The sequence below is a fragment of the Suricata suricatta genome, chromosome 11 (genome assembly GCF_006229205.1).
Source record: "Suricata suricatta isolate VVHF042 chromosome 11, meerkat_22Aug2017_6uvM2_HiC, whole genome shotgun sequence".
Classification (NCBI taxonomy): domain Eukaryota; kingdom Metazoa; phylum Chordata; class Mammalia; order Carnivora; family Herpestidae; genus Suricata; species Suricata suricatta.
In genome coordinates this window covers 39,573,310-39,595,401 of record NC_043710.1, presented here as the reverse complement: position 1 = coordinate 39,595,401, position 22,092 = coordinate 39,573,310, and the positions used below count along the sequence as shown (strand labels likewise).

Below are 22,092 nucleotides of genomic sequence, written 5' to 3'. Positions count from 1 at the left end.
TATGGTGGCAAAATACATATAACATAAATGTTACCATTTAACCATTTTAATGTGTGTAATTCAGTGGCATTAAGTACATGAAGTAAATTTTACTGTGTGCAACCACTACCACTGTCTAATGCTCAAACTTCTTTATCCCTAATTGGAAACTTTGTGCCCTTAAGTAGTCACTTCTCCTTCCCGCCTCTCCTTCCATCCAGGGATGGAAATCACAAATTTGCTTTCTGTATCTATAGATTTGCCTCTTTTGGATATTTAATATAAATGTATAATCATACAATGTGTGTCCTTTTCTGTATTGCTTCTTTCATTTAATAATGTTTTCAAGATTCATCCATGTTGTGGCATGTATCAATACTTTTTATGACTGAAAAATACTCTACTGTGTAATATACCACGGTCCATTTATCCATTTACCAGCTGATGGACATCTGAATTGTTTTTACCTTTTGACTATCATGAATAGTGACACTCGGAATATTCATGTACAATATTTGTTTGAACACCTGCATGTACCTCTAGGAGTAGAAATACTCTGTCATTTGGTGGTGCCTGCGTGGCTTAGTTGGTTGAGCGTCTGACTTTTTTTTTAAACTGTTTTTTTTAAAGGTAAGTAATCTTTGTTTTAAACGTTTGTTTATTTTTGAGAGAGACACAGAGTGTGAGCAGGGAAGGGTCAGCGAGGGAGGGAGACACAGAATCAGAAACAGGCTCCAGGCTTTGAGCTGTCGGCACGGGACTTGAACCCACAAACCATGAGATCATGACCTGAGGTGAAGCTGGCCACTTAACTGACTGAGTCACCCAGGCGCCCTGAGCATCTGACTCTTGATTTTGGCTGAAGTCATGATCTCATGGTTGTGGGATTGAGCTCCCCGCCCCCCACCCCACTGGCTCCCTTGCTGGGCATGGAGCCTGCTTAAGATTCTCTCTCACTTTCTCCCTCTATCCAACTTGCATACATGTGTGCAGCAGTGTCTCTCTCTCTCTCTCTAAAAAAAAAAAAAAAGAAAGAAAAAAAAAAAGAAATACTGGGTCTTATGATAATCCTATGATTAATTAGTGAGTAATTGCCAAACTGCTTTCTATGGTAGCTGTACTGTTTTACATTCCCATCAGCAGTGTGTAATGTTCCCACTGCCAATATCCCCACCAATACTTGTTATTTTCTTTTTTAAATGTTTATTTATTTTTGAGAGAGAGAAAGGGAGAGCTGAGCAGAGGGGAGGCAGAGAAGGAGGGGAACAGAGGATCTGAAGCTGGCTCTGTGCTGACTCCACGAGCTGGATCTCATGAACCACAAGATCGTGACCTGAGCTAAAGTTGGATGCTCAGTCAACTGAGCCACCCAGGCACCCCAATATTTGTTACTTTTGATATTTTTTATTTTAGCTATTTCAGTGGATGTGAAATGGTATCTCATTTTGGTTTTGATTTGCATTTCTCTAATGCCTAATTGACATTGAGCATCTTTTCTTTTTTTTTTTTTTAAATATTTATTTTTGAGAGAGCACAGCAGTGGGAGGGGCAGAGAGAGGGGAACAGAGGGTCTGCAGCAGTCTCTGTGCTGACAGGGTGACAGCAGTGAGCCTGATGCAGGGATCGAACCCACAAACTACAAGATCATGACCTGAGCTGAAGTTGGATGCTCAACCAAGTGAGCCACCCAGGTGCCCTTTGAATATCTTTTCAGTGCTTGTTGGCCATTTGTATATTTTCTTGGAGAAATATTTACTCAAGTTCTTGGCTCATTTTTAAATTGGGTTGTTTGCCTTTTGGTTGTGGAGTAATACGAGTTCTTTATCTTTCTGGCTGTAGGACTCTGATCAGATCTGTGATCTTTTTTAAATGTTTTATTTATTTTTGAGACAGAGAGAGAGCATGAGAGAGAGAGAGGGGCAGAGAGAAGGGGGAGACACAGAATCTGAAGCAAGCTCCAGGCTCTGAGCCATCAGCACAGAGCCCCATGTGGGGCTCAAACCCACAAACCTGAGATCATGACCTGAGCTGAAGTCGGAGGCTTAACCGACTGAGCCACCCAGGCGCCCCACAGATCTGTGATTTAAATATATTCTCCCATTCCATGGATTGTCTTTTGCTTTCTTAATACTATACTTTGTACACAAAAATACTTAATTTTGGTGAAGGCCAATCTATCTGTTTCTCTTTTTGTTACGCATGCTTTTGGTGTCATACGTAAGAAATCATTGCCAAGTCCAAGGTCATGAAGATTGACCCTATGTTTCTAGCTTTTATATTTAGATCTGTGAGCCATCTTGAATCAACTTTGTACATAATGTGAGATAAGGGTCAAACTTCATTCTTATATATGTGGGATCCACTTTTCCCAACAACATTTAAAAAAAATATTCTTCTTTCCCCATCGAATGGTCTTAGCACCCTTGTCTAAAATCCATTGACCATATATGAGTGGGTTTTCTGGACTCTCAGTTGTGTTTCATTGATTGATATGTCTCTTCTTATGCCAATATCATACTGTTTTGATTACTGTAACTCTGTACTTAAGTTTTGAAGTCAGGAAATGTGAGTTATCAGCTGTGTTCTTCTTTTTCAAGATAATTTTCACTGTTTGGGGCCCTATGTAATTTAATATGTGTTTTATGATTTTTTAAATTTTGCAAAAAAGGTTATTGGAATTTTGATAGGGCTGAGCTGTCAGCACAGAGCCCAGTGTGGGGCTTGAACTCACAAGCTGTGAGCTCACGACCTGAGCCAAAGTCAGATGCTTAACCAGCTTCAGGCACCCCTAGAAATACAAGTGATTTTTGAGTGTTGTCTTATATTCTGCAACTTTATTGAATTCATTTATCATCTCTAATTGTGTGTGTGTGTGTGTGTGTCTGTGTCTGTGTCTGTGGATTCTTTAGGATTTTCGCTATATAAGATCATGTCATCTGCAAATAGAGATAGTTTTACTTATTCCTTTCCAATTTGGCTTCTTTTTCCACTTTCTTGCCTAATTGCAGGTGGTTCACATTAGATTTAATGACATAAGTGAGTTGAAAGTAAGAGGATGAAAAAAATATTTCATATAAACAGGAACCAAAAGAGAGCTGGAGTGGCTATACTGATACCAGAGAAATTAGACTTTCACACAAATATTGTTACCAGAGACAAAGAAGGATATTATATAATGATTAAAGTGGTAATAGATGCAGAAAAATATTTCACAAAATTCAGATTCAGTAAACTATGAATAGGAGGACATTTCTTCAACTTGAAAAACCCACAGCTAGCATCATACTCAATAGTGAAAGACTGAAAGGTTTCCCCCTAAGATTAGGAATAAGACAAGATGCCGGGTTTCACTGCTTGCTTTCAACATTGTGCTGGAAGTTCTAGCCATAATAATGAACAAAAATTTACCAGACAAATGCTTTATTTTTTTTAAGTTTATTTATTTATTTTGAGATAGAGCACATGCAGGGGAAGGGCAGAGATAGAGGAAGAGAGAGAATCCCAAGCAGGGTGCCCCGGCCTGCGGGGTCATTCAACAGGGACCTGGAGGAGGGAATGGATGAATGGATGGGACAAGAGACAGAGAACGAGAGCAAGACAGGAGGTCTGATCAAGCTCTAATGTTTAATCATGGAGGCTGATTATATACATGTGCAAGGGGGAAGAAAAATGCAGGAGGAGGAAAGAATGCGGGGGGAAGGACAAGGTACCAGGGACCTGTTAGACATTAACAGATGGTAATCTCAGTTCCTGGAGCCAACAGTTATTTATGACTCTCCAGGAACCAACAGTTATTTACTGCTGCTTATCTTGCTGTAACATTCCACCAGAGTTAGTTAACTCTGTCTTAACTTTTCCACCAGAGTTCTTTAACTCTTTCTTTGGCTCCTGGCAGCAGGGCCTGTGCTGTCAGTACGGAGCCTGATGTGGGGTTCGATCTTATAAACCATGAGATCATGACCTGAGCTGAAACCAAGAGTTGGACACATAACTGACAGAACCACCCAGGCGCCCCAGCAGACAAATACTTAAACCAACCATTTAAAATGTATTTAGGGGCGCCTGGGTGGCTTAGTCAGTTAAGCCTCTGACTTTGGCTCAGGTCATGATCTCACGTTTGTGGGTTTGAGTCCCGCATCGGGTTCTAGCTGACAGCTCAGAGCCTGGAGTCTGCTTCCTATTCTGTGTATTCCTCTCTGCCCCTCCCCCTCTCATGCTCTGTCTCTCTCTGTATCAAAAATAAATAAAACATTAAACATTAAAAAAAATAAAATAAAATGTATTTAGAGCTAAAGCAAGCCATGTCCAATGAACTAAAGGATATATGAGGTTGAAGTCTCACCAAATAAGAAATATTAATACATAGAAATTATAAAAAGGAAATAAAATAGAAATTATAAAGTTGAAAAGTTAACTGAAATGAAAAGTCGCTAGATGGCCCAACACTGGATTGAGAAGGCAGAAGAACCAATCAGTGGACTTGACGATAGGTTAGTTGTTCAAAGTCTGGTGTACCTTAGGGCCAGTTTCTGTTGATTGCTTATTTTCCTTTGTATTGTCTATACTTCTTGTTTCATTTGATGCCTCATAACTTTTGTTGAAAACTAGACATTAGTTTAGTTGAAACCGTCAATTGAAAACAAATTGATGGTTACCAGAGGGAAGGCGGGTTGGGGGGATGGGCTAAATAGGTGATGGAGATTAAGGATGAGCACCCAGTGATGTATGCAGTTATTGAAACTTTATATTGTACACTGAAACTAATATAACACTGCATTTTAACTAACTGGAATTAAAATAAAAACTTAAAAAGGCAAAAAATTATTATTAAAAGAAAAATTTTTAACATTTATTTATTTTTGAGAGACAGCAAGACAGAGTATAAGTTGAGGGGGCGTGCAGAGAGAGAGGAGGACATAGAATCCAGAGCAGGCTCCAAGCTCTGAGCTGTCAGCACAGAGCCTGAAGCCGGGCTTGAACTAACGGACTGCGAGATCATGACGTGAACCAAAGTTGGATGCTTAACTGACTGAGCCACCCAGATGCCCCAAAAGCCAAAAAAAAAAAAAAGTGAAACCTGCAAATCAAATTCTCCCCTTTCAGAGTTTGCTTTTGTTGATGCTTGTTGTAGTAGTTTGTTTTGTGACTTTTATGGATTAATTTTTTAAGGTATATATTCTTTGTTGTACATGGTCACAGTAGTTGTAGGCCATGTACATTCATTTGGTGATCAGCTGATGTTTGGACAGAACTTTCCTAAAATAAAGTTCTTGTCATGAAAATGCGATGAAAGCACACACGGGCTGTGTCTTTCCACAATGTCAGGTTTATTCAGTCATAAAGCAAGGTTAATGTAATTATAAGGCAGGTTCAGGATTCCGGACTTGATGACATTCACATGTTTAACTTGGCTTCTTCTTGTATGTCACACAAAGCAGAGCACGAGACAAGTCACACAACAAACAAGATAGACTAGGGTAGGAAGCTAACAAACCAAATGGGAAGTCAGTCTGTGGGTGCACGGTTGAGATAAGGCCTTGGTCCAGTCCAGATCAGCTGTTGGAGTTTACTGTTTATTATGTTCAAGCAGCAAAGGATGTCTGTTCTGCTCAGAGAGCAATCAGGCCCAACTTTTGGTGGCAGCTCCCTTTTTGAAGTGATCAGACATAGAGGAGTCAGTGTCTAAGGAGTCCGACAGTTTGCTGCAAAAATCCTCCTGTTTTAAAATGATTTAATCAGTCTTGGGCCTTCACAGATCTCCTGTTTCTGCTGGTTATCAGTTCTGAGTGTGTCATCAGCTGGTGCTGGTCTCCGTGACCTCTGGTCTTAGATGCAGTGCCCTTGACTGCTTGTGTCATTGACACAGGCCACTGCTTGACATGAGTGATTCCATCTTGCTCTCTGCGGTTCTGAAACCAAAAAATATCTCCCAGTCCTTGCTGGAGGGCTCTGTGTGCAAATGGGCCATGCCTCCAGCACTAAGCCTGACAGTTTACACCTGTGGTTTAGCCTTCACTTCCTGTTTGCGCAGAGCCTCAAAGAAGATGGGGCTGAAGCTCAGAATCTTCTCACATTTTTCCTGAGTATGTTCTCATCTGCATATGGCCCTGGTCGTGCCTGTGGCCTTATTCTGTGTAGGAGATGCCGATAGATTAGATGAGGCTGTGGTGAAGGAGAGGAGAAATTTAGGTGTAGTTAAGGAGGTAAAATTAATTGATTATTAAACACACAGGTACAGCTTTATCTCAGAGGAGAGGGTTTTTTTTTGTTTTAAATTCTGATCATGAATAATTTAACCTTTTTAAAACCTATGTGGGAGATAATCCTTATATCTTTGTTGACTTGCTTTACTTTGAACTCTGTAATGAATATGTATTTGATTTTGTGATCGTTTACTTATTCAGAAAAGCAGGTTGTAGAAAGAAGTTACCATTAAATTTTTTTCTAATAAATTGTTCCTTCTAGTGGATATTTTGACATATGTGGTCTGGAAGCTAAGTGGCTTACCTGCAACTCGTGTAATTGGAAGTGGTTGTAATCTAGACTCTGCCCGTTTCCGTTACCTGATTGGGGAGAAGCTGGGTGTTCATCCCGCAAGCTGCCATGGTTGGATTATTGGAGAACATGGTGATTCCAGTGGTAAGTATAGACCTATTATTGTTATGTAATTACACTTCTTATCTACCATAATACTTATTTTCTTTAAAGTCTGTTTTTTAAAGTAGTTTATTGTCAAATTGGTTTCCATACAACACCCAGTGCTCTTCCCCGCAAGTGCCCTCCTCCATCACCACCACCTCCCTTCCCCTCCCCGTCCCCCTTCAACGCTCAGTTCGTTTTTAGTGTTCAGTAGTCTCTCAAGTTTTGTGTCCCTTTCTCTCCCCAACTCTCTTTCCCTCTTCCCCTCCCCCTGGTCCTCCATTAGGTCTCTCCTGTTCTCCTGTTAGACCTATGAGTGCAAACATATGGTTTCTGTCCTTCTCTGCCTGTTTAAACTCTATTTTTTTCTCGTATTGATATAGCTACACAATTTTCATTTTCTTGGTATTTCCCTGGTATAGTTTTCTATTCCTTTACTTTGCCTTGTGTTCATGGATTTAGCTACCTCTTATAAAACAGTGCATGTAACAGATAGGTGTTCTGAAAGTCTACGAATGTTTCTCTTCTCTAGAGATCTTTCATCTAGTGTGATTTTTTTTTTTTAAATAGCACATCACCTGATGAGTGGATCAAGAAGATGTGGTATATATACACAATGGAGTACTACATGGCAATGAGAAAGAATGACATATGGCCATTTGTAGGAAAGTGGATGGACCTTGAGGGTGTCATGCTAAGCGAAATAAGTCAGGCAGAGAAGGACAGAAACCATATATTTGCACTCATAGGTCTGGCAGGAAAGCAGGAGAAACCTGATGGAGGACCAGGGGGAGGGGAAGAGGGAAAGAGAGTTGGGGAGAGAGAGGGACACAAAACCTGAGAGACTGTTGAATGCCGAAAATGAACTGAGGGTTAGAGGGGGAGAGGGAAAGAGGTGGTGGTGATGGAGGAGGGCACGTGTGGGGAAGAGCACTGGGTGTTGTATGGAAACCAATTTGACAATAAACTGGTTAAAAAAAATAGCACTATTAGGCTGTAATTCACGGACTGTAAAATTTACCCATTTAAAGTGTATAATTCAGTGGATTTTAAAATATTCAGAGTGATGCAATCATTACCACAGTATAATTACAGAACATTTCCATCACCCAAAAAAGAAGCTCCCATTCTTGTACTCACCCCCACTGCAGCCCTAGACAACCACTTAGTTACTTTCTAATTCCATAGGTTTCTTGATTTCAGATTTTTTATTAAATAAAATTATCTAATATGTGGTTTAAACTATTACTTAGGCCACACCAACCTTTTTCTTCCCTGAACTTAAACATTTAATTTCGGCTGCAGAGTTACAACTACTTCTTACAGTTCTCTATTTGTGTCATATGGGCAAGTCTTTCCATAATACTCATAAGCTCATTTTATAGTGAGTTTGGACTAGGGACCCTTTGTTCATTCAGTCAGTCATTTGTTAACTCAAAACATTTAATGAACTTTTCTATTTATACTTCAAGGGTCATAATAAATACTTTTTTCTAAGGATGAAATTTATTATATACTTTAAAGCATTTTTTCACTTAAGTGCACATAACAGATGCGGAAAAAATGTACAGAATATAAACGTATAGCTCAATGGATAGTCAAATAGTGAACACGCCTGGAAAATGCACCAGAAGATACCTTCATGACCTCTCTCAATCACTATGCTCCCTTTTCCCAAGCTAACCTTCCCATACTTCATTCTCATACAAAAGTACAGTGTTTTACTTTTAAAATAGAAATGCTTTTGATTTGATTTGGATAAATATTTGTTTCACCAGTGCCTAATCTGTTTGCTTGTGTAATTTTCTTAACTCAGTTCTTCCTCCTCAAAGTCATTAAAATAATTTCCCCAGGTGTGTTTTAATGTCTCACATTTAATATTCTTTGGTTTTATTTTTATAAGGTAGTATATTTTGTTTAGTTTTGAATATACTTATTCTATTTAGTGAGATTTTCTTTTGTTTCTGATTTCTCTTGAATCAGTTAAATTTAATTTCCTGTACTACTTTGGATTATACACTCACCTTGTAAGTGGTTACCTATTAATTTTTGACATTCATACTTGACCTCAAAATAATTAAATTAGTGTGTTTTTTCTTCTTTGGAATAATATACAGACCTTAGAAGTATTAAGTTTGATTAGCCTTGTTCTCTCACATAAGTAATTATAATTTACCCTCGAACATCACAGGGGTTAGGGTTGCCAATTCCCATACAGTTGAAAATCTACGTATAACTTTTGACTCCCCCCCAGATTTAATTACTAACAGCCTACTGTTGACTAGAAGCCTTACTGACAAAACAGTCACTTGAAACAGAGTATAATTGCTGTCTTCTTTACAATAACACCCAATTCAAAAATATTTATTTTTGGGATTCTAGCTTACTTGGTTTGTCTGCAAGTTTTTTCAAATTGTTGCACATTTCCAAAACATTTTCCAATATATTTCTTGGAAAAAATCCATGCATAAGTGTACCCACACAGTTCAAACCTGTGTTGTTCAAGGGTCAACTGTACTAACTACTTCCTGGGTTCCATTCTGTTTTCATATCCCAAACTAGTTATTATTATCTGAGTAGTTAATACCTGTCTGTATTAGTGTACATGTTTGCCAATTGTATTGTATATCTTTATTTTCTGCATCTAACTCCTTTCTCTGGATTTAATTCTTTCTTCCTGAAGTATATCCTGTCAGTTTTGTTTATGCAAAAGCACCTCATTCTTGAATGACAGTTTAACTGATATGAGATTCTACGTTCACAGTCATTCCCTGTCAGCTCTTTGTTTCTATTAAGTAGTGTTAATTTGTTGCTATTTTCTCTCCAGTTGCTTATGATCTTTTATCTTTCCCTATCAATCCTTTTTTTGTTGTGGAATCTGTATTTGCATTTTGCTCTAAAATGCCTCCTATACCACACAAATACAAAATAATTCTACTACATATTTTTCTGACAACTTTTAAGAATACATAAATTTTTAAATACAAAAAATATATCTTTATCATTTTGTTTGTTTCTTTCTTTTGTCCACTTTAAGCTTATTTTTATATTATGTGTAAGGTAGATTCCTAGCTTTATACTGTAAACCCATTGAAGTCATACAACTGATACAGTCAGTACTGGGAAGAAGAATTTATTCTGAGATCTATTTGTTTTAGTGCCCTTGTGGAGTGGGGTGAATGTTGCTGGCGTTGCTCTGAAGACTCTAGACCCCAACTTAGGAACTGGTACAGATGGGGACCAATGGAAAAATATCCATAAACAAGTTATTGGAAGGTAATGATACTCATTCAATGTCTCAGTGCCTTAGTAGTCAGTCTGAAGAGTAAGTTTCACAGACAAAAAGGCTACAGTGGATCTTTGCTTTTTGTGAGATAAAGAACTCTAACTTTCTGGAAATTCCGAAAGTCAGACTTATATTATGCATAGCTTTCTTTGGGGATCATTTTTCAAAAGGAAAATCTGTTTATCATTTCATAAGAACTCATTTGTGTTTGAGGGTGATACATCACAGTGATTATGATCATGGACTTTGAACAAGGTTGTTCCGGCTTGAAACCTGGCTTCCCCATTTATTAGTGGTGTGATATTGACAACTTATTTAAAATATTAAAAGCTCAGTTCCCTCATCTTTTTTTCTGTTGAGGTTTCATTAGCCTACAATGTTATAGTCATTTCAGGCACACAATGTGCTGATTTGATCGACAATCCCACATACTCCTCAGTGCTCCCACGGTAATGTCGTCACCACCTGTCATCATATAGTATTGCAATATTATGGGCTGTGTTCTCTATGCTGTACTCTTCATCTTCATCACTTATTTATTTTATAACTGGGAGTTGGTATCTATTAATCACGTTGATCTATTTTGCCCATCCCTCCACCCACCTCTCCTCTGGCAACTACCAGTTTGTTCCCTGTAGTTAAGAGTCTGTTTTTGTTTATATATTTTGTTATTTATATTCTACATATAAGTGAAATTGTATGGTATTACTGTTTCTCTGTCTTATTTCACTTAGCAATGCCCTCTAAATTTATCAGTGTTACTGCAAATGGTAGGATTTCATTCTTTTTTATAGCTAAGTAATATTCCACTGTGGTGGAATATTTCACCACATCTTTATCCATTCATCTATGGATGGGTGCTTGGGTTGCTTCCATATATTGGTTATTGTAGATAATGCTGCACACCACTTTCTTCATATTTATTTATTTATTTATTTTTAATGTTTTTTAAAATTTATTTGAGAGAGAGAGAGAGAGAGTGCGAGTGAGCAAGCATGAGCAGGGGAGGGTCAGAGAGAGAGGGAGACACAGAATCTGAAGACAGGCTCCAGGCTCTGAGCTAGCTGTCAGCACAGAGCCTGATGCAGGGCTCAAACCCACAAACTGTGAGATCATGACCTGAGCCAAAGCCTGACACTTAACCAACTGAGCCACCCAGGCACGCCACTTTCTTCATATTTAAAATGGGTATAATAAGAGAGCCTACCTTAGTTATTATGAAGCCCGATCTTGTCTGATATCAGAAGCTAAGCAGGGTCGGGCCTGGTTAGTACTTGGATGGGAGAAAGTTATTATGAAGAGTAAATGAGTTAGTAAGATAGTTAGAACAATACTTAGAAATTAAGTAAGTGTTCATCAAACGATTTGATGAAAAGAAACATGAAATTGATCAGATGACCAGAAGTTAACTAGGTTTACTTATAAGTGAAGCAAGCATCTGACTCTTTAAGCTTCAGCAGCATACCTCACCTTTAACAGCATACATGATTCTCTCTAATGCTTTAGCCAAGTTACATGTTAGTAGAACTTCTAGAACTTGGAAATCTCTTTTCAGTTAATGTCTAACAAAACAACTATGTTAATATTACAGTATCATTTCCTATCCTTTCCAACACAAGTGTCCTTACCCATATACCATATATTTCCAGATATAGGGGCCAGTAGGGGCCAATTCCCAGTGAATTCAGGAATTAACCTGATACAGAGGCAGAACCACAACCCACACCCTAAGGAATATGTTTTAGCCAGTACTGGTTTCCAGGTGTCAAGGAGCAGCCCATCTACTCCTTGCAGGGATGCTACAGGGTTAATCTTTGTCTGCTGAATCCCTAGTCATCCTACCTCAGGGAATGCTATAATTTGAAACACTGTTGCTATAAGGGAATAATGATTAAGACCACACTTTCCACTGAAGTCTTGTGTGATTTAAATACCAAATACTGCAATACATTACAGATCAGTACTTATTCCAATTAGTCCTCTCAACAATGCAATGTCCAAATTAAATTATTTGCCCTTGGTCATTTAGCAAAGGATCTATAACTATAAAGAATCCTGAGATACTGCTAGTATTTACCTAAAAACAACTCAACACACTTTTATGTCATAGCCTCTGATTTTCCAGTATCTAACCAATTGCAGGGTAGTGACATAATGATTTAATAGGATGTCCTTCCAGGATTCCAATAGAGCAGTTAGATTTTGTCTTACGATAGTAGCCTTAAAACTGCTTGTTCTAGGGGCGTCTGGGTGGCTCAGTCGGTTAAGTATCGGACTTCCATTCAGGTCATGATCTCACAGTTTGTGGGTTTGAGCCCCGCATCAGGCTCTGTGCTAACAGCTCAGAGCCTGGAGTGTGCTTCAGATTATGTGTCTCCCTCTCTCTCTGACCCTCCCCTGCTCATGCTGTCTCTGTCTCTCAAAAATATATATATATATTTTAAAAACCTGCTTATTCTATATGCTCACTTTACCCTTTTTATGCCAGCAGTTTTATTTTCATTAGGATGGTTAAGAACAACTAAAGGATTACATGTTTAGCTGTTTTATTCTCACCCCTTTTCTGTCAACCCATTTTATTGATTCCTGAGAGGATAGATCTGTCATCCAGATTCCACTGCAGAGCTTTCTTCAACTCATAAATTATCAGTCAATCAATCAATCACTAGGCAGAGCCTCCCCCCTTCCCTTTTACTTACCCCATGGAGTCTTGGCTGTACTGAATGGAGAGTCTGAAAGTTAATCCTAAATTTGACAGCAGTCTACATGACCTCTAATTGTGCCCTGGTTTTGGATTTATAGTCAAATCACAACACCACAATAAGTACAGTGCAGTGCCAACTTTTCTGTGCTGAGGTGGTCCATACACACATCGGTCTTAACTTTGGTACCGAGTGTATTGTGTGCAGTCCTGGGGCCTTGAAGCCAAGCCCACATGGACACAAGACCCCCTGATATGAATAATGATGCTGAACATTCTGTTTCCTGTCCTGGAACTTTCTCAGAACTAAATAAACTCAGTGCTATGTTAAAACCTCTTTGTTCTTTGAGTTTGACTGTCAATCCAAATCCGCTCATGGCAATGCAAGAATATGACATGTATTTATTGTAGAAAATAAGAAAATTCAGAAAAGTGTAGAGAAGATAATATCACCTGTAATACTGCTTAAAAATAATCACTATTAATAACTTTGTGGACTGATGCAATTCTAAAGTTCTTATAAACATGGCTTTTAACAAGCCTGAGATAAGAAACTACATAATGTGTATGAGTCTGCTATTTTCCTTTGAAAATGTATCATAAACATTTACCCATATTTCTATATATTGTTGATTTAATCACATATTCTTATGAAAAATATGTATCTATGGTTTATGGTTATATAAAGTTATATTGGCACCTAGTAATAATTTTAAATGGTCAGCAAGCTGTATATGCTAACTTTCAAGATGGTCAGATTCTGTGTTTGGATTTAAAAATATATATATATATATAAATATATATAAATAGTTTCATCTTTAGTGGCACATATGCCCTAGTATCCTACCTTTATGATAAGAGAAGGGTGGATTAATTATTATTTAAAGTGAATAATGAAGTTTATGAAACTAGTATAGAAATCTCTATTGGCTGTTGGTAAATAATTTTGGAAGAAATCTGAGAGTGGCAGTGATATGTAGGTTGCCTCAAAATGAATGCCTGAAAAATAATATACATTCTCTGAGTTGACTTCCCATGAATTTGACTTTCTTACTTTCTACAACCGTAGTGCCTATGAGATTATCAAGCTGAAAGGATATACCTCCTGGGCTATAGGACTGTCTGTGACCGATCTAGCAGGATCGATTTTGAAAAATCTTAGGAGAGTGCATCCAGTGTCTGTTATGGTTAAGGTAGGCTTAAATTGAATCTTCATGTATCATCTTTCCTTTAATATTGTTGGGTCCCTACTGTGTGCCAGGCATTCTACAAGATGTTGAAGATATAGTGAACAGAAAGAGAGAGGCCCTAACCTCATAGAGTTTAATGAAAGAAAGGGACTTACTAAAACAATTATAAAAGTAAATATATAGTAACAAATTATGATAAGTGCTATGATGAAAAATTACCAAGTACTTAAGAGTATACAGGAAGAGAATTTAGCTACCATGGGTGGGGGCATGGGTGATGTTAAAGGAAGGCTTCCTAAAGAAGTAAAATATGACCTAATCTGAATAATGAGTTGGAGTTCATTTGGAAGGCTGAACTAAATAGAGGGAATGCATGTACAGAGGAACTGAGGTAGATATAAATAGAGGGTACTTGAAGATCTGAAAAAAAGGTCAGTCGTTGAAACGCAGAGAGCAAAGGGAAGTGCATGGTTAGGCTGGAGAAGTAAGCAGGCTAGTCGCCTGAAAGCCTTATAAAAGGATTTGAGTCCTTAACATAGGGCTGTGGAAAACCATCAAAGGAATTTATTTCTTTTCAACTTTTCATGTTAAAAAGATGTCTGTGGCTGTGGTGGGGGGAACAGATTTGAAAAGGACAAGGGTAAATATGGGGAAACTTGTCAAGAGGATGTGCCGTAGCTCAGAATAGAACTGACAGTAGCAGAGGTGAAGAGAAAGGGAGGAATTGGGAACACTATTTAGGAGGTGGTGTTCATAGGGCTTGGTGGTGGCGTGACATGGGAAATAAGGAAAAGGAAGGTCGTTTGTGGGTTTCTGTTTTGCACCTTTACGTATAGTGATATCCACCGAGGAGGAGAATACTTCAGGAGAACCAGGTTTAAAGATCATGTTTGCAGTATGGACAAGTTCATTTTCAGGTGCTTTTGCAATATCCAAGAGGAAATAGGCAGTTGGGTACAAGTTTCTGGAACTTATAGAAGAGTTTTGGGTTGGAGTTCTGTATGTGAGTCAGTTTGGAGAGAGACAGTCCCTGAAGGGGACTGAGGTTCTGTCAACAACAACAAAGGAAGAGATGCTGGACAAGTACAGACAATGAGTTTGCCTTACACCTAGTCACTGAAGCCAGGAATGTTACTGAACTTGCCTCAGGAGAGTGTAATAAAGTGAGAAGACAGACTGAGATTGAGTCTTGAGGAATTCCAGTGTTAAAAGTTGAGTTTAGGATGCCTGCGTGGCTTGGTTGGTTAAGCATTGGACTTAGGCTCAGACCACAATTTCGCAATCTGTGGGTTCAAACCCCGCATTGGGCTCTGGGCTGACAAGTCAGAGCCTGGAGCCTGCTTCATATTCTGTGTTTCCTTCCCTCTCTCTCTGCTCCTCCCCCACACAGGCCCTATCTCTCTCTGTCTCTCAAAAATAAATATTTTTTAAAAGTTGAGTTTAGGGGCACCTGGGTGGCTCAGTCGGTTAAGCCTCCGACTTCGGCTCAGGTCAGATCTCACGTTCGTGGGTTCGAGCCCCGCGTCAGGCTCTGTGGTGCCAGCTAGCTCAGAGCCTGGAGCCTGCTTCCAGTTCTGTGTCTCCTTCTCTTTCTGCCCCTCCCCCTCTCATGCTCTATCTCTCTCTGTATCAAAAATAAATAAAACATTAAAAAATTTTTTAAAAAGCCTGCTTCTTTAAAAAAAAAAAAGTTGAGTTTATATAGTGTGAGTCCACAAAGTCAATAAGAAGTGGTGGCTATACAGTTAAAGGAAAAAAAAAAAAAGAGAGAACATGGAATCATAGTAACCAAGAAAGAGGAGGATGATTTAAAGATGAAAGAATTGGTTTTCTGTTGTTGACTGATGTTGTGAAGTCATATAAAATGAGGATTAAAAATGTCAGGAGGATAGGGTGGCTTAGTTGGGTAAGTGTCCAACTTTTGGTTTTGGCTTACGTCGTGATCTTGTAGCTTCGTGGATTTGAGCCTTGGGCTCAGTGCTGGCAGCACAGAGCTTGCTTGGGAATGTCTCTCTCTCTTCCTCTCTCTCGCCCCTCCTCCACTCATGCTGTCTCTGTCTCTTTCAAAATAAACAAAATTTAAAAAATGCCAGGGGGATAAAGTGACAGAGGTCATAGAGAACCTTAGCAGGGACTGTTTAATGAAGTGATAGGAATGAGAGTCTGATTGGAGCCCTTTAGGGTTTTTTTAGCCTTGGCACTGTCGGCTTTGGGCTGGGTAATTCTTCTTTGTTGGAGGGCTGTCCTGTACGTTGTGGGGTGTCAGCAGCATCCCAGCCTGCACTTACTAGATGCCGGTAGCACACCCTCTTTCCCAAGTTTTATTTTTATCTTTATTTTTTTAATTTTTTAAATATTTTTTATTTATTTTTGAGAAACAGAGACAGCGTGAGCAGGGGAGGGGCAGAGAGAGGGGGAGACACAGAATCTGAAGCAGGCTCCAGGCTCTGAGCTGTCAGCACTGAGCCCCATGCGGGGCTCGAACCCACGAACAGTGAGATCATGACCCGAGCTGAAGCCGGATGCTTAACCAACTGAGCCACCCAGGCGCCCCTTCTTTCCCCAGTTTTGACAATCAAAAATGTCTCCAGATAGTGCCAAATGTCCCTTGAAAGGGTCCCTTGAGAACCTCTGAGGAAATTAAGCTTTTTTTGAGGTATTTGGCTATGAAGGTAAGGAAAGAGATTAGTAATTGGAGAGGAAAATCAAGGCCAGGCTATTTTGTGTTTTTTATTTGAAAAAAATTCTTTTTTGCTTTAGAGAGAGAGAGAGAGCGAGAGCGTGTGAGTGGGGGAGAGGAACAGAGAAGGAGGCGAGAGAGAATCTTAAGCAGGCACCACACTCAGTGCAGACCCCAAGCGGGGGGCTCTGCCCCACAACCCTGGGACTGTGACCTGAGCTGAAATCAAGAGTCAGACACTCAGCTGACTGAGCCACCCAGGCACCTGCCTTTTTTTTCTTTTTCAAAGATAAAATGCTGAGAGTAAAGAAGATATTGAAGATAGAAATAATTAACAGAGGCAGTGGGATTCAGACCATAGATGAAGGTATTAGCCCTGAAAAGGAGGAGAGACAGCTATTGTAATGGGAGATAATAAAGAGAGGATAGGCAGTGAATCGTGTGGATTTTTAAGTTTGGCATTGGATGCATCGGATGACTTCTGTCTTTTTAGTGAAGGAGACAAAGTCTCTGCTGCTGAGAATCATGGGATGTATAGAACAGTGAGATGTTTGAGAAGATTTGAAATCATCTTTGTAGATAGTGAGAAACAGAATTTGACCAAAAAAAAAAAAAAAGCAGAATTACTGTTAGGTGGATGCTTATTTGAAAGTTTGGTTTGTATTAATTTGTATTGTGAGTTAAAGATCAACCTTATCGTGTAGTTTTCTCCAGGGATCTGAGCACAGGAATGGAGAGAGAACACAGCTGAATTCATGTGGGTGTGAGCTTTACTTGAGTGTGAAAGAAGGGGTGAGGAGAAAGAAGAAGGGAAGGGTAGAGGTGTAGCTTTTGATTTAAATACATGTTAAAAATGGGTTTAACTTTCTGCTGTGACAGACAAATTCAAGACCTTTGCCATCAAATATGATCTACATACAAATTAATAAATTATAAAAAAAATAAGGAATTTAAGAAATATTTATAAAATAAAAATTAAGCAGAGGGCCTTAGTGTATGGTAAAAGGGTTACAGAATGAATCATGGGATCAAAGTTGGATATAAAGGGACCCTGTAACAATGTCCTCAGTAGGGTACTTGGGGTGGGAAGAGAAGGTTCTGTGAGATAAAGAAGTCAAGAAACTGGAAAGAAAGGGAATTGGTTATGGTTAGTTTATCCCCATGAACAATGAAGTCACCAAAATAGCAGAAACTGGGACAGAGAGAGAAGACTGTGAGCTGGGTGTCATCTCTTATGAAGGAGATCAAGTAACCAAGAGGTTAGAAGATGATCACTAGGGAAGAAGAGTTGAATAAGATAAGCCTCAAAAAAAAAATAGGGGAAATGTTAGGAGAGTAGGGCATTAACGATTTGAAAGAGACAGTGGTGCACAATGGATATACACCCCTCTTCTTTTGAGGATACACAGGGGCTGCAGGAGAGGTCGCTCCTGAGGAGGAGGCAAGGAGGTGTCAGAGGCTCTGAGAGTGAGATTGAGTAATACGGAAATTTCATAGTTTTTACTGAACAAATCAATGGACAAGTTATATTTTATAGGAAAATAAACATTTGACATTACGAGCGTAATCATTCATATACTCTTATTTTTTTTATACCAGCTACTTCAGTTTTATTACTTTACATTTTCAGCAATACAGGTATGGTTTATTTCATGTTAGTATATTGACTGGATTTTTTTTTTCCAAATAAATAGGGAGTTCTTTTTAAATAGCCATTTCCTCATTTCATGGCCAATGCATGGGCAAGTGAGAGCCAATTTTAGTGTGTTCAAGGGTCATATTGTCAACCAGGCATGAACCTTAAAAAGAAGAGGGGCCTGGGTAGCAGGTCACGGTCAGCACACATGACCAAGCAAGACCGGGCCCCTGATTTCCAGCCCACTCAACAGCCCCCAAGTGGCATGATTGGATGGACGTACATTGTTCAGGTTTAGTCCTAGAAGCTCCTTCTAGATGAAAAAGAGAGAAAGTAGAAGGAAACAATTCCTAAAACGCCAGTAGGGAAGCAGAGGGGCTTGCTCCTCAGCTACAGTGGCCTTGTTTCTGATGCCGCCCAGTCCCTAGCAACTTACATTAAAGCTCCAAAAGTTACACAGAGGTGGCAACAGAATAACCAAGGGCAGGAAAAGAAAGAGAAGGTGAATGTAACTGGAGCTGGAGCCTGGCTGGAAATGGAGTGTGGGCTGATAGTCTGGTGGGACTGTGGCCTTCCATGGATGGGCACAGACCAGAGTGGAGGGAATGTGGGTATAGCGTGACTGGGGCCTCAGAGACGTGTGGCTGGTGTGATAGAGCTTTTGAGGTTGAGTATAAAGTGCCTACCCAAATGAGGGAGCTGGACTATGGTGGAGGAGGTGGCCAGAGGCCCCAAAGATGGTGAGAGGGAAGCTTGGCTGAGTAGCACCTGTGAGCTCTGAGCTTTTGTGAAAAGCCGGGAAGCACCACTCCATATTCAAGGGGGCCTCTTCCTCCCCCCCCTCCATGCTAGTTCCTGGTAATGCTTAATTATAAGGAAGGAAGGAGGAAGAATAAGACCTTCTCATTGCCTCTTCCAACCCTAAAGTCAACCCCAAGGGATAGATGGGAAAGAGCAAGGAGGGATGGAAAGCAGGGAGGTGTCTACTGGGTCTTCTTATCTTCCATGGAGTAGTAGGAAAGTGGCAGAAACTGGTTTGTGGGCATGTAGGCATTATATTTTGGCCCAAGTTGTAACTGGCTCTGGCAGCTGCTTCTGTGGCCTTGGCCTCAGCTGCAGGAGTGGAGGGAACATCAGAGCTACTGGCTGGAGGTTCCATAAGCCCAGAATAGGGTGGTGGCCATGGTTGCAACTATTCCATGTTCATCACTCATTCATGGGAGGTTCTGGATGGAAGTCAGATGGGGGTGATGGATAGAAGTAGCCAGGAGGGCGGGGGTATGTTCTGTTGGTAACTGGCAAAGAAAAGACAGAGGCCCTGTGGGCATTTGAGAGTATCTATAGGCTCCATTGGAGCCTTCACTTTTGGAAGATTGAGTGACACTTTACGTCACCTGTAACGTCTATTGTCCAACTCCGTGGTGCCTGTTGGTAAAGGTCAACTTATACAAAGCAGTCTTCCGAGCCACTTCCTGCTTCAGCCTTCACTGTTCTCTTGGTGTAGTTTATACCAAACACGGGCTGCTTGATCGTGCACTCCCTTATCAGATAAAATGGCATCATAAAGGACTGGATGGCATCTTTCCTTTGGACAGAAAAATGGACCTGGCAAAGGGTAAAGTAAATGTTGCCTTTCTTGGTCCCTTTAAAGGCCTCTGGTAGATTATTTCATTGAACACAAACTCCCCAGAGTCGTAGGACACTAGGATTGGTATTGGTTGTGGTTTTTTTTAAGGTTTTTTTTTTAACGTTTATTTATTTTTGAGAGAGAGAGAGAGAGAGACAGAAACAGAGCACGAGTAGGGAAGGGGCAGAGAGAGAGGGAGACACAGAATCTAAGGCAGGCTCAGGCTCTGAGCTGTCTGCACAGAGCCCTATGCGGTGTTGAGCTCACAATCTGTGAGATGGTGACCTGAGCCGAAGTCGGACATTTAACCAACTGAGCCACCCAGATGCCGGTTGGATTTGTACTCTTGATAATTACTCTACCACCTTCTGGTTCTGAGTTCCACAGTCTCTCTGGTATCCTCTTACTCTAAAGCTCTTTTGCATTAACTGCTTTTCTGTATCAGGTTACTGAACCATAATCTACTTTTGCCTTTTAGGGCTTCTATGGAATAAAAGAAGAACTCTTTCTCAGTATCCCTTGTATCTTGGGGCGAAATGGTGTCTCAGATATTGTGAAAGTTAAATTGAATTCTGAGGAGGAGGTCCTTTTTAAGAAGAGCGCAGACACACTTTGGGATATCCAAAAAGAGCTGGTATTTTAAAGCCTCTTAATGTTCCACTGTTTTATAGAACAGAAGATATCAGAAGATATAGAACAAAAATGTATATTTTACATTTTGAAAGTATTTTCATTTGATTTGTAAAAAATTTTAAAAAACGTTGGAGACCCATGACATAACGTCAGTCCCTCAAGGCTAGAAAAAGGAAATGGTAAAGATATTCTCCTCTTTATGAATCCCTTACAACTCTGTTCTAATGATACCCAACCTATACAAATGCAAGTAATACTTCTGAAGTATGTCATATAAGAGTTGACTTCAAGTTTAGAGAGTATGTGTCATAACCCGTTATAATATAAAACTTATGATTCTTCCCATAAAACAACCAGCACCTTTTCTAGCATTGAAATTTCATTCTTCCATTAGGGCACAGGCATATTCACTTTATACTCCCTCATTAGCTTTGGGTGTCTATGTGCGATCTTCACCAGGTACTTATCTGGGCCATGTATAACAGAAGGAAACAGAAATAAAACTTTTATGGCATTAAAAAAATGTTTGCAATGTTTTCAAACCTGTGAAGTATTATTCCAATTCATAGAAACTCAAATAGTTGATTTGGTGTCTCTGTTAAAATACCACAGGGAGCGTAGGCCATTCTCCAGGTCATTGGTGGAGCAAATTACTGGTATGCTTGTTTGCGTTATGGCCATGAGGTCAATATAACATGATTTATGCCCTCAAGTATCACACGGTAGTTAGGGCACCTCAACTAATTATTAACATATATGTGTATGAGGGCATATATTTCTAATTTATATCTGCATATACCACACACACACACACACACACACACACACACACACACACACACACATGAAATATTTCCTTGATTTCACAATTTAAGGCAGCTATAAGAAATACACATTGAAATAACCACTAAGAAGCCAGGACTGAAGCAATCTATGATAGACTAGGACAGGACCGGCGCGGACAATGAGAAGATCCACAGCTGTACACAGGTCTTGTGGAGGTGCGCACACTGGGCGGGGAGTCACAGTTCCCACTCTTCTTGCTCTCTGGGTCGCTTTCATTCCTCTACTGCTGAACATGATTAGTTTCCCATTCTTTTGCTCTTTTTCCTTGTTTTCAACGCTTCCCTTGAATGCACAAAATAGGAGCGCACGAGAGAGTTTAGTTCGGATAGCAGGGGTGGAGGGGTCTCTGTGGATTTTGCCTTTATTTTTTAAGCTGTTCTTTGTACATCAAATTAAAACTTCACTTTAGTAAATCCTTGCAGATATTCAAAGCCTGCAAAATATAGTTTCTATAGGACTACTGTAGGAAGTAAAACTGCTCTACATTGTGAATTCTCAATAGGGGGAAGTATCACCCCAAGAGGGTAAAACTGGCTATGGGGTTGGTGGAAATAAACAGGTATTACAAGGATTTCACTCGCTAAAGTGAACCCTAGCAGACAAGATATTATTGTTATTATTTTTTTTAGTTTTTATTTTTAAGTAATCTCTACACCCAACATGGGGCTCAAACTCACAATCCAAGATCAAGAGTTGTAGTCTCCACCGACTGAGCCAGCTAGGTGCCTCTCTTATTATTTATTTATTAAAATTTTTTTTAATGTTTATTTTTGAGAGAGAGAGGAGGGGGGAGGGGCAGAGAGAGAGGGGGACAGAATCTGAAGCAGGCTCCAGGCTCTGAGCTGTCAGCACAGAGCCTGACGCTGGGCTCGAAC

General features: G+C 39.7%; 1 protein-coding gene and 1 pseudogene across 1 annotated transcript in view; one reads left to right on the top strand and one right to left on the bottom strand.

Annotated features, from left to right (window-relative positions):
* LOC115272501 (L-lactate dehydrogenase C chain) overlaps positions 1-20,913 on the top strand; it is a 40,483-nt gene extending 19,570 nt beyond the window's left edge. Inside the window, exons 4-7 of the mRNA XM_029915558.1 lie at positions 6,445-6,618; positions 9,777-9,894; positions 13,675-13,798; positions 20,217-20,913. Coding sequence (XP_029771418.1) covers positions 6,445-6,618; positions 9,777-9,894; positions 13,675-13,798; positions 20,217-20,381 — 581 coding nt within the window. The 3' untranslated portion in view covers positions 20,382-20,913. The remainder of the gene's footprint in view (positions 1-6,444; positions 6,619-9,776; positions 9,895-13,674; positions 13,799-20,216) is intronic.
* LOC115306614 lies at positions 19,095-20,196 on the bottom strand (annotated as a pseudogene).
* Positions 20,914-22,092: the final 1,179 nt, after the last annotated feature.